The sequence below is a fragment of the Equus przewalskii genome, chromosome 21 (assembly GCF_037783145.1).
Source record: "Equus przewalskii isolate Varuska chromosome 21, EquPr2, whole genome shotgun sequence".
Classification (NCBI taxonomy): Eukaryota; Metazoa; Chordata; class Mammalia; order Perissodactyla; family Equidae; genus Equus; species Equus przewalskii.
Window position 1 is genome coordinate 6,377,466 of NC_091851.1, and position 14,309 is coordinate 6,391,774.

The window sequence follows — 14,309 nt, forward strand, 5'->3', positions numbered from 1 at the left end:
TGAATTATTTGGAATTAGTAATTGCTCTACTTACTTTCTGCCTTGTTTCTGAAGTCCTTTCTTAAAAAATTACAAACTTATACAAATAACAGTTCATAATACTTTATTATTCTCTTCCTCCATAGAAAAAATCAAATACATACAACTGGGAAATAATTAATTCTAATATTCTTCATGCTTATAAAAATAACTAATATAGACCTATATGACTGTTGAGTTGTGCTGCCCAATATGGTAGCCAGTAACCACAGGTAGCCATAAAATTAAAAATTCAGTTCTTCATTCACACCAGCCATATTTCAAGTGCTTAGCAGCCATGGGTGACTACTGGCTGCCTTACTGGACAGCAGATATAGAATATTTCCATCATGATATAAAGTTCTGTTGGACAGCACACTGGCCTAGCGTATATATTTTATATTCTTCCCTCACCTACCATCTACCAATGAATAATAGTCCAAAGTAAAAGTGACTCAACTTGAAATTATAGACTAGTTTGCTTAGTTGGATTACCAGAGATAGCATGGCTCCATAAAATTTACTCATCACCAAACTAAGATCAGAGGAGTTTCATAGAAGAACCCCACATAAACTATTCCCTTAAACCATCAAATCAAGGATGCTCATGGTTCTTTGTTTCTCTGTGGATCATTTATTAAGCATTAAGGGTCCTTCACAGGTTCCAGGGAATACCTCTTCTCAGGTGAGCAAAATACCTTAATACCAAATGGAAATCAACTGTAAGATCAGGACTTCACTCACAATTTGATTTTTTTGTTGTTGTCATGAGTCTAGAGCCCCACGGTTTGTTTTGGTCCAAGTTTATTTCTGTAGGGTAAATATCCATTTAACTATCATCAGAGGTGCTGTCTTTTTAAATTATTGTCTCTTTTTTCCTTCAGTTAATATCAGAATGAAAACTGTGCTATGGGAGAAAAGTTTATAAAGGGTCTCCTTATTCTGATGAGGCAAGGAACACTTTTATGTTTCAGCCATTGATTGCAAGCTTAAAAAATCAATCTCTGGCTATTAGGACATAATGCAAAGTCTGTATTTAAAACAAACTGGTTCCTTCGCCCCACTTCTAACTCTCCTCCCATTCAGTTTTCTCATTAAATAAGACAAGCACCTCTGTGATGGGCCAGGTCTCAGGAAGGACAGATAATGTTCTTACCATTCCAGCTCTCACTGTGGTTGGAAGAGAAACCCTGTGTAGTTTTGGGTCCCAGATTCTTCTGTATTATACATATATATGCAATACTTGAAAATGATCTGTTTTAAAGCACTAGTGTCATCAAATGCTAACTCTATAGAGGTGGCCACAGAATTTATCTGGTTCTTAATTGGTTATTGGGCTGAATTTTATTTTACCGATTCAATTTATCTCAAAATAACCCTCTGATGGTTGTCCACTTAGAGTATTTCCAAACTGCTGTTTGAACTCAGGCCTCAGTAGTAGCTAACCTTGAATTCCTTTCCCTTGATCCTATGCTTTTGGCCTGGACACAGAAACTTTTAAGTGCCACACAGTGAAAATACAACAGCTGAGATGCTAAAAAGCCCTACATCTGACTTCTCTGCAACAATACATCAAATAACCTTGTGTTTTCTATATGGCTAAAGATTGAGACTGAAAGTACTATTAGAGCTGAGGACAATTATAATGGTTTTCGGCTTAGTTTAGATCCATTACACCATGATTTTTAGAACAGAATAAGGAAAGGGAACAAATCTAAAACAGGACAAGAAAAATGGCACTCTCCTCCCCCATCAACTGTGAATAGAGGGCAATGGACCATTTTTAGTATAATTTTAGTTAAATAATATGTATCTAGGGGCAAATTCCAGCAAATAATACAATTGAGCCACAGAGTTAGACTTTTAAGACTTTAACAAAGAAGGACCAGTGAAAATATTCCCTTTAGAATGAGAATGATAATACTTATGCACTGAAAACATATCCTTGACAACTGTCATCATTCGGGTTTGAGGTTAAGTACAGTGGCATAATCCTCTGGAAGAATATTTCTGACACAAAAAGGAATTAATAGTGTGTGGAAAAGGGATGTTCCACTCTCTTCCGCATCATGCCCCAAGTTTGTGTACACTCTCCTGCAATTCCTGCCTTCCCCACTTTCAATTTCTTCTCAATGAAACCACTGAGAAAAGAGAAAACAGAAATGGTGATAGTGAACCGGATATAAAAAATTTGCAATGAAGACTTTAATAAATAAGTTTAAAATGGGCATTTTTAAGCTCTAGCCACTATCACAGTACTTGGTAAACATGGATTTCTTGGCTTTTTTCCTTGAACCATCAAAAGTCTTGAAAGCTTCAGAAGGCGGTCCTCCAGAACTTCAAAGTATTTTATTTATTTAAGAGTAGATTTCACTACTAACCTTACCTGCTTCATATTTTGTTGGCTACTCTACCAGTATAAATTTAGTGTTCATAGATAAAAAAACATATTTTCACAGCAGCAAGTCTGTATCCATTACTGTGAAGTTGGCTTTCCAGGGAATTTGATGTTCCATCACGAATTAAATTATCTGCTCCCAAAGTAACTTCATTTGCAAAATGTCAGTAAAGTTCACAGCTCTCTTTTAAAATTCAAGCCACTCTGTCATGTAAATACAGTTAGATGGTGAAATCTCACCACCTTCATGGCAGTCATCAAAAACCTTTAAAAAAGCAAAAAGTTTATATTCAAACTGAAGTTTTAAAATTATTAACATTATAGGTAAGGTCTTAAATGTCATCTACCATTAAAATTTAACAAAATATCTAAAACTCAGGTGTCTATTTAAAGTGATATTGAAAACAAAACGTTCAAATTGAAAGAAATTAAGACTGTATTTAGGATCATACTACAATAAGACAATCTGTGACCCTAAAGATAGTTAATGAGAGACCTTTTACTGTAGCATTAAGATGACCATGTTCACCTGCCCACTGGCCAAAAGGCTATTAGCAGGTAACAAAGGAATACAGGAAGGGAGAGCTATACGTATGAATGACTTCATTTTGAGTAACAAAATGTTTCATGTTTAGCTACTTTCCTTTTTGTGAAAGGTGCTAAACAGAATTCCAAATATGCTAGCCTTTTTTCTACGAGTTGAAACCAGAGCATGGAGTGCTTAGTCATATAGACAAGGGCCAGTATAATGAAATAAAACATACCTAGCAGTCCAAAAATATAAATGCCATGAGGGCTGGGATAGTGCTTACAGCACACAGCTGTCACTCATAAACTATCTGGAAATGAATGAGTGAAGAGTGCGGGGACATGCTGCAGGGAAAAGAACATTATCTCTGAGTTTGAATCCTGGTTGTTACTTCTAAGTTGTATGCTCTGGGTCTTCCTTAGCCTAAGTTCCCTCATGCTGAAGGGAAATGCCACTAGCTCCAAGGGACAGGAGGAGGATTAAATGAGACAACATGAGAATCATCAAGAACATGTCTGGCCCATGGTAGGTTCTCAATGATCTCTTGATTAAATGATTAGCTCTCATCAGAATCGTCCAGTTCAGGGCCAAGAGCAGAGCACACAAATTCCCTTAACCCTGGATATTCTAAGAAAGAATGTAAGGCAAAGATTTGTTCATTAAAGGTCCATAATTAAGATTACATGGAGGTTTGAGCAGCTCTTGGTCAACGCTGAGAGTTTGAGAAAACTGGAGTGTGCCTGCTGGCACAATACATGGCATTTGCACTTGGTGGCAGTCAAGTATAAAGTGAAGCCACTTTAACTCACCGGGCAGAGTCCACAGGGAGCCCGGACCAAACCTGTGGGCGGGATGATTGGATTGACTGCCCTATACAGTTTCATGTGTCCGTCTACACTGCCAACTGTGCCTTCTTTTGCAGCAATGATAGTCATCTCCACTTTCCCATCATAAATGAGTGTATTCAAGATGGTTTCAATGTCCTCCATGGACAACTCTACCTAAAAAAGGGGATACATTAGAAAGCAAACAAAATGGACAAGCAGACATCCTTTTGGAGGGGATGGTAAATCGAAAAGGTTCACAATTCCCTGGTGAAATAGGGAAGCAGTCTGCTGGAGAGTAATCAAAAGCACAAAGAGGCTGAACAATGGCCCAAGTTAGCACAAACCACTGAAATGCAGGGGACAAAATTCTAACCTCATGCTCAGTTTCACATTTTCTGACATCTTTATCGTCCTAAGTAAAATCTAGAAGTCTTTTAAAGTAACATTTCTTTGGTAAGAAATTGATGGAGATTTATTAAATGCTTGAGCAGAAACATACTTTACATATCAAAGAGTGCAAATTCCTAGTTTTTTATAAATGAGAAATCTGGGGCCCAGGAAATGAAAACAACTTGTCCAAGAGGCCATTTCAGTTTCTTCTCTGACTATGAGTAGCATCCAGTACAGTGTTCTTATATATAGGTCTTCAAAAGAATATGCTGATAACACCACTTACATCTCATAAGTAGGAAAACACCAATAAATGACACCTGATGTGATAACTGATGTTTGGCACTTATGTTGAAATGTCCCTAAGAAAGTCAAGAACTTATCAGGAGACTTGAATTTTGGCAGTGAAATGCGCTGCCAGGCCTCCACTCTGCTGCTCTATATCCCAAGCTCAAGTATATACAGTTCAGACAGTGCCCGACGGCAATGATCGCCTTTGCCTAACTGGCTTATAACAGTACTTTCTCAAAGTGGGTTCTGCAGAATGTTCACAGGTATCACCTGAAAAAAGGGTCTGGGTCAAATGTTTGGAATACCTTGAAAACTATATCCCTATGATGAAGAAGTTGTTTTAAAAAATAAGATGAAAAGTAGAAACTGGGTTCCAACCTTACTGATCCCCAATTCACAGATGTATTTCCACACTTCATGTGACGAAGCAAATGAACTATTTCTTTGTATCATCGGATTCTGTTTGCTTTCTCGTGCTGTTTCTGCCTATAAGGGTAGAAACATAAATCTCAGCAAGAATACTGGTGTTTTCTGAATACAATTTATGCAGAGTGAAATCAACAGAACATATTTTGTTTCATAAAAATTACTAATTCAATATTTTCAATTCCTATAAAATATGACATATAAGATTAAACATTCTTTATGAAGAAACTTTTTAAAGACAAACTTGTATTGCTGTCTCCTCAATTATGCCTCACCTTGCTTTGTAGGAATTTAAAGCACTGTTGGTTAAGCACCTCTACAAATTCGGATTCAAAATCCTGGTCACTGTACCAGGCTCCACCAGTCACAGACCGGTCCGGCTGCAGGTTATACAGCATATACACCTTCTTTTTTGAGGCCTAGGAAAAAACATGCACAGCAGATGTGGTTCTAAGGTAACAGTGTTCCAAAATTAAGATTTAAAAAAAAAAACCCAAACTATATTTTAGAGCAGTTTTAGATTTACAGAATTATTGTGAAAATGATAAAGTTCCCATTTACCTTATGCACAGCTTCCCGTATTATTAACATATTATGAGGGTACATTTATTACAATTAATGAACCAATACTGATATATTATTATTAAAGTCTATACTTTACTCAGATTTTCTTTTTTCCCCCTAATGTCCCTTTTCTGGTCGAGGATCCTATCTAGCATACCACATTACATTTAGTTGTCATGTCTCCTGAGGCAAATTTGGTTGTGACAGTTTCTCAGACTTTCCTTGTTATTGATGAACTTGCCATTTTTGAGAATTACTGGTCAGGTATTCTGTAGGATGTCCCTTAATTGGGATTTGTCTAATGTTTTTCTCATGATTAGACAGGAAAAAAGACTACAGAGGTAAAGTGCCCTTTTCATCACATCATATCAAGGGTACTTGATCATCACCAAATGATGATTATCATCAATACGACTTATCAACGTTGATGTTAACCTTGATCACCTGGCTTGAGGTGGTATTTCTCAGTTTTCTCCACTGCAAAGTTACTTGTCCCTCTGCCCTTTGCATATGTGGAAGGAAGTCACTATGCACAGTCCACTCTTGTGGACTTAAGTCCCACTTGGACTTATGCTCCACCTCCTTGAGGGTGGAGTGCCTACATAAATTATTTGGTATTCTTCTGCACAGGATGTCTGTCTATTCTCCATTTATTTATTTATTCAAATATTTCTATCAGTATGGATTCATGAATATTTATTTTATTTTATTTTTTTAAATATTTTATTTTTCCTTTTTCTCCCAAAGTCCTGAGGTACATAGTTGTGTATTTTTAGTTGTGGGCCCTTCTAGTTGTGGCATGTGGGACGCCACCTCAGCGTGGCTTAATGAGCAGTGCCATGTCTGCACCCAGGATACGAACCAGTGAAACCCCAGGCTGCCAAAGCAGAGTATGCAAACTTAACCACTCGGCTATGGGGCTGGCCCCTGAATATTTATTTTATACTTTGGGTTAAGGATATAAAGGACTCCCTACACTTAAAACTATAAAACCTTGCTAAGAAAAATTTTAAAAGACCTCTGATACTACTTTATTTAAAAACCTTGAAAACATCATGCTAAGTGAAAGAAGCCAGACAAAAGACCACATATTGTATGACTCCATTTATATGACATCCAGAACAGGCAAATCTACAGAGACAGAAAGTACATTAGTGGTTGTCAAGGCCTAGGGGCAGGAAGGCTGGGGAGTGACTGCTGGGGGAATCACATTATGAGGTGATGAAAACGTCTAAACATTAGCATAGCATGATGGTTGTACAACTTTGTGAGTATACTAAAAACCACTGAATTGTACAACAAAAAACTGTACAAAAAAAGGGATAAATTTTATGGTATGTGAATTATAGCCATATATTGCTTAACAACATGGATATGTTCAGAGAAATGCGTCATTAGGCAATTTCGTCATTGTACAAACGTTATAGAGTGTACTTACACAAACCTGGATGGTATAGCCTACTACACACCTAGGCTATACGGTACTGCTCTTATGGGAGCACCATTGTATATGTGGTCCATTGTTGACCAAAACATCATTATGTAGTGCGTGACTGTATGTCTCAATAAAGCTCTTATTAAAAATAAAGATGTAGAAGGGAGACTGGCAAAATGAAGCGAGGTGATGGGTACATGGGGATATGTTATATTATTTTCTCTGCTTTTGTATATATTTGAAAGTAGCCATTAAAAACTGTGGAAGAGAAATAATATTCTAAAATTAGGGAGTGATATGATATAAATATAATTTGGTAAATAAAATCACTGATGAACATCAAATTCTTAATTACTGAAACTGTGTTCAAGGAAACTTTAGGGAAGTCTCAGCTCTAATGCCTATGTCAGTGAGGTGAGCGCAGATGTCCCTGATGGAGCCAGCTCTGGAGCATGGAGCCCCAGAAGAACGTGACAGGCGTAGGGTGGGATGAGGAAGAGGAGAAACACCATGTGCTGGAACAGATGCTCCACCAGGGCAGAGATCTTCCTCTGAGTTGTTCACTAACGTACCCCAAGCACCCAGAACAGTGCCTGGCACACAGCAAATGCAAAATAGGTATTTGCTGAATGAGTAATCCAGAATGGCAGGGTGAAGTAAATTAACTTACACACCACAAAATCCAGGAAAAATGTTCATGATTCCAAAAATCCTTTACTGAAGAGAGTTAAGAAGTTTTAGATTTTTAGTGGGTAAGACACTAAGAATTAACCAGGCAGTGACATATCTAGGCAGCATCTCCAAACCAATCCAATATGAACTAAATTTTTAAAAATCTTTTTGACCAGTTGTTTTAAATCACGACATAGCTTAAACGACAATATAAACTTGAAATATAGTTGGAACAATATATGTATAGTGAACATTTGGGGGAAGAAAAGAAAACTACTCACTGCCACAGACTTAACAGCTTTGATAAGCTTTTTACTTTCCAAATTCTTTAGAATTTTGTTAATTTCTGTTAATGGCAAGTTACTCTTGTATCGGATATCTCTGCTCCATATTCCTATAAGAAAGTCAAGTAAAATAAGTTGAATACTAAAGGACTTGTTTTATCTTGTTGCTTATATCTCATTCCAAAACTAGCAATATATATATATATGTATATATTCCTACAGCATAGCTGGAATCCTACTGTGGTACCTTTTAAAAAAGAGATGAAAAGGACATTTCTATAATGGAAGAAAAATCTTAAATGTTATTTAATTAACTTATATTGTTTCCTCCATCCCCTCATGCACCCCAAACTTGTTTTCTGTTGTTTTCAGTTTAGATTGTAGATGTCAAAAACAAACGTAAGTTTGGGTCAGGACCAGCTGCCATCCTCAACGGAGAGCAAAAAACCCTTTATGTGAGACTGAATGCACATATATCCATTACTCATACAATACTATATTTGGGAGATGGAAAGTGGAAGATTGTGGTTCTTACAGCCACTAAAAGCCCTGCACAGGAAGCTATGATTTCTCTTTTAAAGAAGGACATAAGCATTAACCGTGGAAAGTAAATTTTATGTAAAAATATTTTGCCCTATTTTCTTCCTAAAGTAAAGGCATAATGAAGTAGGAAGAATTTCTTAAAAGTAGAGAACTTTTTATGTCTACTTTTAAAATGTTAATTTAACTTCCTAACTAATAAATATGAGAATTATATGATTTTAGATTATATCATAATTGTTAGCTAACATCAATGACTCAAATAGATCCTAAATTGTAATAACAGCAATTTAGATATGGTTCTTCAAGGGGGACAGGAGAGGAACTAAATAGCTGTGAGCGACCTATGTCAGACACCGCCACACTGCACTAGGTATCCCTCTGGTTTTTGCAAAAACCAGAGACGTTATTATCCACAATTTACAGCTAAGATGAAGAAACTAAGGCTTCCAAAGTTTAGAAAGTGAGGATTAAAAAAAAAAAAAAAAACTTTAAGTTTTAATTTATTTATTTTTAGAGAAGACATTCACATGGTTCACAATCAGAAGTTTCTTTCCATCCCTGCCCATAGCCATCTAGTTCCTGCCTCCTTTGAGGCAACAATGGCATTACTCTGGGTGTCCTTCAAGCATACGTACATTATATATGTATGTCATATTTTCCTTTCCTTTTAACACAAATGGCGGCATCCTCTACACACTGAGCTATACCCTGGGAAGCCAGGATCTCAGACCCTTCCCAAAGACAATGTTTTTTCTGCTTCTTCCTTCACATGCTTACCTTTATTTCCTGCATCCTCTATGATTTGATATACTAGTTTTTCTTGGTTATCTGATCCTTTCATTTTACTGCAGGGGAATAAAATAGAATTAAAGAGGCAAAGAGGTATAGGATAATCTAATAATCTAGATGACTACTTAAACGAATTAGCAGACAAGGTCACCACACTGACTTATTTACCAAAAGAAGGGCTTACCTTAGAAAGAATGAGACAGGGCTGAATGTACCAGAATGAAAAGATGTCCAAGATACAGTAAGTGAAAAAAACAAGTTGCAAAACAGTATGGATAGCATGATCCCATTTTTGTTAAAAAAAAAAAAAAAGAAAAGAGATTATATATAAATATATAGTATATAAATATATAATCATCTATATGTATTTATATATACCAAATTATTAAGCACAGTTATCTCTGGGAAACAGAACTCATGATGGGAGGTGGGGATGATATGTAAGACCAGTTAATAGTATGCAATTCTATATTGGCTTTTTTCCCCCAAAACATGTATTACTTTTGTAATAATTAAAATTTTCTTAGAATAAAAAAAATTAGGTGCTTACCCAGCATTCTGAGAATCCTTTATTCTATACAGAAGGCCTGTATTGCTCCGTAAGAGATCCAGTTGACCCTAAAGTTTTGTTTTATAGAAAATAGCAGTGAATTATTTTGCAGATATATCAAATCCAATGAAAATGTTAATGCATTCTTTAATATTTTACACAGAGTAAAATATCCTACCTCCCAGTTATTTGTCAGTTCCTTACTTGAGACTTAAGATTTTGTCTACATATCATGTGCAATGTACTTTTCAAAACTTAGCTCTTTATCTCATTATTTTCCAAAATATTAATACCTAACAATTTCCTATATGCCAGATCCTCGCTTGGCTATATGATCAATGAGTAAGGAATTTTAAACAGGCAGCTTTAGAATAAATGAAAATCCATATTCAAATTTAAATAAGTTCAATAAATATATATAATAATACAATAAAAATTAAAATATAATTTATATAAATAAGTTCAAATGAAAGCTAAACATGCATAAATATTCTATAACATGATAGCTAAATAAAATTTACAAAGTTAATAGTGACATTTACTCATATGATTTCTATAGTGTTATGTGAAAATTAGGCAGAAAGGTCAACCAATGAATAAAAGGCCTGTGGTGGTTTTGTTTTTATATAACAAATCAAAAGTAAAACAAAGCATGTCTACCATGCTTCTGAATTTCCTTGGGTCTGAATTTAGAGCATCCAGACGGCTGTACCACTGGACTTCTGGCAGTTCCGGGAAGCCACGACTGAGAGAGGCCTCATTCCCGTGAGTTAAGACTGGGCAGACCCATGACTTGAAAACAGGTTTTCATATGGAGGAACAGCAATACCCGCCCTCCCTCCCTAGACCCCACTAAGTGGAAAATCCAACCACAAAATTCAATTTGGAGGCTCATTCCGTTGTTTAATTCAGCTATGACCCTTAAATGAACACCTGTGCTGTAACAGGTGTTTGGGGGGACAAACATGAATTGTGAAAGAGAATCACACAGCTAACTTCAATATCATCCGGTTGGCATTAAGATAGGGGTAAGTAAAGAGTGGGAGATGCTCTCAGAGAAGCAGCTTTGGCCCAGCCTGGGGGGTCAGGGAGGCTTCCTGGGGATGATAGCAGAGTTGAGTCTTGAAAGGTAATGAGGAGTTACTCCTTCAGTTCGTCAAGAAGGGCCTTCTAAGCAGGGAAGACAGCAGGAACAAAGGACCTGACGCATGAAACAGCATGACGCGGCCAGGAACCAAAAACAATCTGTTCCCTTTAAAACCCAACTTTTGCGGCAGAGTGGTAAAGGCAGATGAGGCAGGTGAGAAAGGTAGGGGCTCAGTGTGGTAAACCCAGGGGTTTGGACTTGAATCTCTAGCACTGAGCACAACTTTCAGTGGGAAAGTGACTTGGCCAGATCTGTATTTCAGACAGATCAGGCTGGCTGCTCTGAGGCAGACAGAGCAAGGAAAGCCAGTTAGGAGGCACGGCAACAGGCCAGGTAAAAGCCAGAGCCTGAATACATGCAAGGGCAACAGGAATGGAAATGGGGGACAAATCTGAGAATTGTTTAAGAGTTAAAATCACCAACATTTTGTGATTTATTAACAATTACTCCTTGCTTAAAATTCTTCAGTAGTTCCACCACTTCCTATAGCCTATAGGACTGGCGGGAGGTGGGGTTGCAGAGGTGGTAAAAGAGAGGGAGGTGCTGAGGATGATTTTCAGACAGAAAGGAAAGGGCTGAAAGGGTGGCCAGAAGACAAAAAATATTTTCCATTGCCACATCCTTCCAGCATCCCTCCCTCTACTGTTCCTGGGGCTGAAACCTTCACCACAGTGAAGAGACCAGAACTCACCAACATTCCTTTTTTGCTTGGGCTAAAACACGGATGAGCAATCTGGCCCACTGAGCTTTTGCAAATAAAGTTTTACTGGAAAACAGCCATGCCCATTTGTTTATGTATGGTCCATGGCTACTTCTTGGAGAGTTGAGTAGTTGTGACAGAAACCATATGGCCTGTAAACCCTAAAACATATACAATCTGGCACTTTATAGAAGGAGTTTGCCAACCTCCGTGCTAGAAGGTTAAAGGGAGTGGTTTAACAGAAGGCTCACCTGTCCTCAAATCGCCATATCCAGAGCCATTAGAAATCCAACAAAGCTTAAAAAGCAAATGGGCCTTCACACGAGTCCTCAGTCCTCCACCTAATTGCTACTACAACCAAACTGAACACTCTCAGGATATAGGATTTTGATGATGTGGGAAAGGAAGGAGAAAGAGGTAGATTTAGAGCACGGGGCACCATTAGGTGGGATGTTTTTGGACAAGCGGGAAATGACACTAGGGCCCCAGGAGAACAGAAGAGGTAAGAGCAGGTAGAAGGTTTCACTGAAAAACCCCACTGCCGTGTCACTGGACGCAGAGCCTGCACTTCCTCCCAGAGGCCTAGCACTGATGACATTGAACTGGACTCATTCCTGCCTCCTGAAATGCTCAGAGTGAGAACGTGGAGAGTAATACCCTAATGAAGTGACTCTGTGATGACTCTCAGCAAAATCAGGGGGTAATATTTCACAGGGAATGGCCCCACACTAGCAGTAGAAGCAAACAGAAGGTAAGAACAGATACACCTATGTGTACTTACACATCTTAATGACAATTAGATTAATAAATACAACAGTTAAAAGAAAATACATTTATGTTACTCATCTTGTAAAATGACGAGTAATTATTTCTTCTTTCCTCAGTTTAGGCTGTCTGAGCTGTTTCCTGGTTTGCAGTCTTATCAAAGTCACAATCTAACACACTTTTGAATGGTTTCATGACTACGTAATAGGAAGTAACGACAATCAAAACATATACATAATTATGTTAACTAGCTGGATTCACCTTACCATGGACAACAGTCTATTGATGGCCACTGCCCGTTGCTGGGCTTCTATGTGAGGCATTTCATTCTGAATTACTTGGTCTGTGATTCCATGAGGGAACTGGTGACATAATTCTATAATTCTAGGAACAAAGGCATTAATGATATTATTCATGTTTTTACCTATTTCAAGAGGCAGTGGGGGGAAAATACAAGCAAAACAGTTTGAAATTGTGCCTTTTTTCACATTTGGCAGATAATCTGGGTTTCTATGATGGTTCTGAATCAAAGCATGTTAGAAATTGAGGAAGATTCTGAAATACACGTTTACATTATTACTGCTATTTAAGGGAACTATTCCTTTTCCTCACCCATAGGAACTCTAAATTAGAAGAAAAGTCAAATGAAAACAGAAAAAATATTAAAGCTGAGGCTTCAATTTTCTCAGATCGAACAAGTATGACAAAGTTAAGATACAGTGCCTTGGGTAGCCACGTTTGTAAGCAGGAGGCAAATTGGATGTTTCCGGTGGGAAGCCAAAATTTGTTATGACAATTCATCACAACTGGGGCCGTTTTGGGGATTATCTGTACCAAACAAAAATAAGCCCAAATCCTCACCTTGTCATAGGATCATCATATGTGTTATTCCTAACAGTTTGAGAAAGTTGGGGTCTTTTAAAACTATGTAGTAAGGGGCCGGCCTGGCGGCGTAGCGGTTCAGTCCCCACGTTCCGCTTCTCCGCGGCCCGGGGTTCGCTGGTCCGGACCCTGGGCGCAGACATGGCACCACTTGGCAAGCCATGCTGTGGTAGGCCTCCCACATATAAAGTGGAGGAAGATGGGCACGGATGTTAGCTCAGGGCCAGTCTTCCTCAGCAAAAAGGGGAAGACTGGCAGCAGATGTTAGCTCAGGGCTAATCTTCCTCAAAAAAAACCCACAAAAAACTATGTAGTAACCTAAAAATTGCAGTGCACGGATAGAGAATACAAAATTAGAAGAGGCTTTAGATGCCCTAAAATCTTGACCTAAAACTGCATCAAAACCGTTTGGCTTATGTTGCTTCGCAACCACAAACTGCTCCCTAAGTTTGCTCAAACATTCTGTCGTGGGAGTTCCCTTAGTGACAACAGCGATCCTGCATCAGAACATGTATCCGCAAGTGTTACAGAAAAAACGCGGAGTCCTCTCTGAGCGTCGATTACCTTAACGTAGCAAGGAAGCGCATCACCACAAGTTCCCGAACAGCATCGGGGCAAGGTAAGCAGCACAAGGTTGCAAATGTCAAACTCGTTTTGAACTTCTTAAGAGTTCTGCTCCCTGGGGACAGGAGTGGGGGGTGGTCCAAATCCCGCAATCCCTTTCCTGTGCGCTCGTGGAACTTGCTCCGGTATCTACCGAGGGGCCCAACAGAATTGGTCTGGCTGCGGGGGCTCCCGAGCCGGGAACCGAGCCTCTCTCACTAGTTTACCTGTTTTCTATTTCCACCGGATCCGCGTCGGGCGGCTGCACCTTCACTTTCACCTCAGCCATGAGGGCGCAGTTCCCGGGAGACGCAGGGACTGGCCAGAGAGCGAGCCGGGGAAGCAGGGCACTCGCGAAGACAGCACCTGGCCCGGGCTACGGGCCTTCTTCCTCTTGTCGCAGCAGGTCCTTCCTTGTCTGTCGCCTTTAGGTGGCCAAGCCGCGCCTGAAACGCCTTGCTCACCCGCGCCGCTAACTTCTTTTTCTTGTTTTCCA

At 38.7% G+C, this 14,309-nt stretch overlaps 1 protein-coding gene across 18 annotated transcripts; it reads right to left on the bottom strand.

The window, feature by feature from the left end:
• Positions 1-86: 86 nt before the first annotated feature.
• Positions 87-14,189, bottom strand: POLR3F (RNA polymerase III subunit F). 18 transcript variants are annotated; one of them, XR_548126.2, is made up of 11 exons: positions 14,041-14,174; positions 12,595-12,712; positions 9,717-9,784; positions 9,351-9,371; positions 9,155-9,222; positions 7,832-7,944; positions 5,155-5,298; positions 4,832-4,939; positions 3,755-3,946; positions 2,405-2,681; positions 87-2,159 (listed from the first exon to the last, which is right to left on the bottom strand). XR_548126.2 is itself a non-coding variant. In XM_008540472.2 (10 exons), exons 1-10 carry the CDS (start codon positions 14,100-14,102, stop codon positions 2,604-2,606), a joined length of 972 nt encoding a protein of 323 aa, XP_008538694.1. In that variant the 5' UTR covers positions 14,103-14,174; the 3' UTR covers positions 2,202-2,603. The 18 variants fall into 18 exon arrangements, 10 of the variants coding, with proteins under 10 accessions (XP_008538694.1, XP_070445618.1, XP_008538696.2 ...); XR_011531190.1 differs by lacking the exon at positions 14,041-14,174 and adding an exon at positions 13,190-13,462; XR_011531192.1 differs by lacking the exon at positions 9,351-9,371.
• Between the last annotated feature and the right edge of the window lie 120 nt (positions 14,190-14,309).

Bases quoted from the DNA above. Each gene is read 5' to 3' on its own strand.
- POLR3F (XM_070589517.1), bottom strand. From the start codon at position 13,353: ATGTCTGCGCCCAGGGTCCGGACCAGCGAACCCCGGGCCGCGGAGAAG. The intron at 9,785-12,594 runs GTAAGGTGAATC...ACAAAACTTTAG, and splicing joins TCAATAGACTGTTGTCCATG to GGTCAACTGGATCTCTTACG. The intron at 7,945-9,154 runs GTAAGCATGTGA...ACTTTCTTATAG, and splicing joins AGAGGATGCAGGAAATAAAG to GAATATGGAGCAGAGATATC.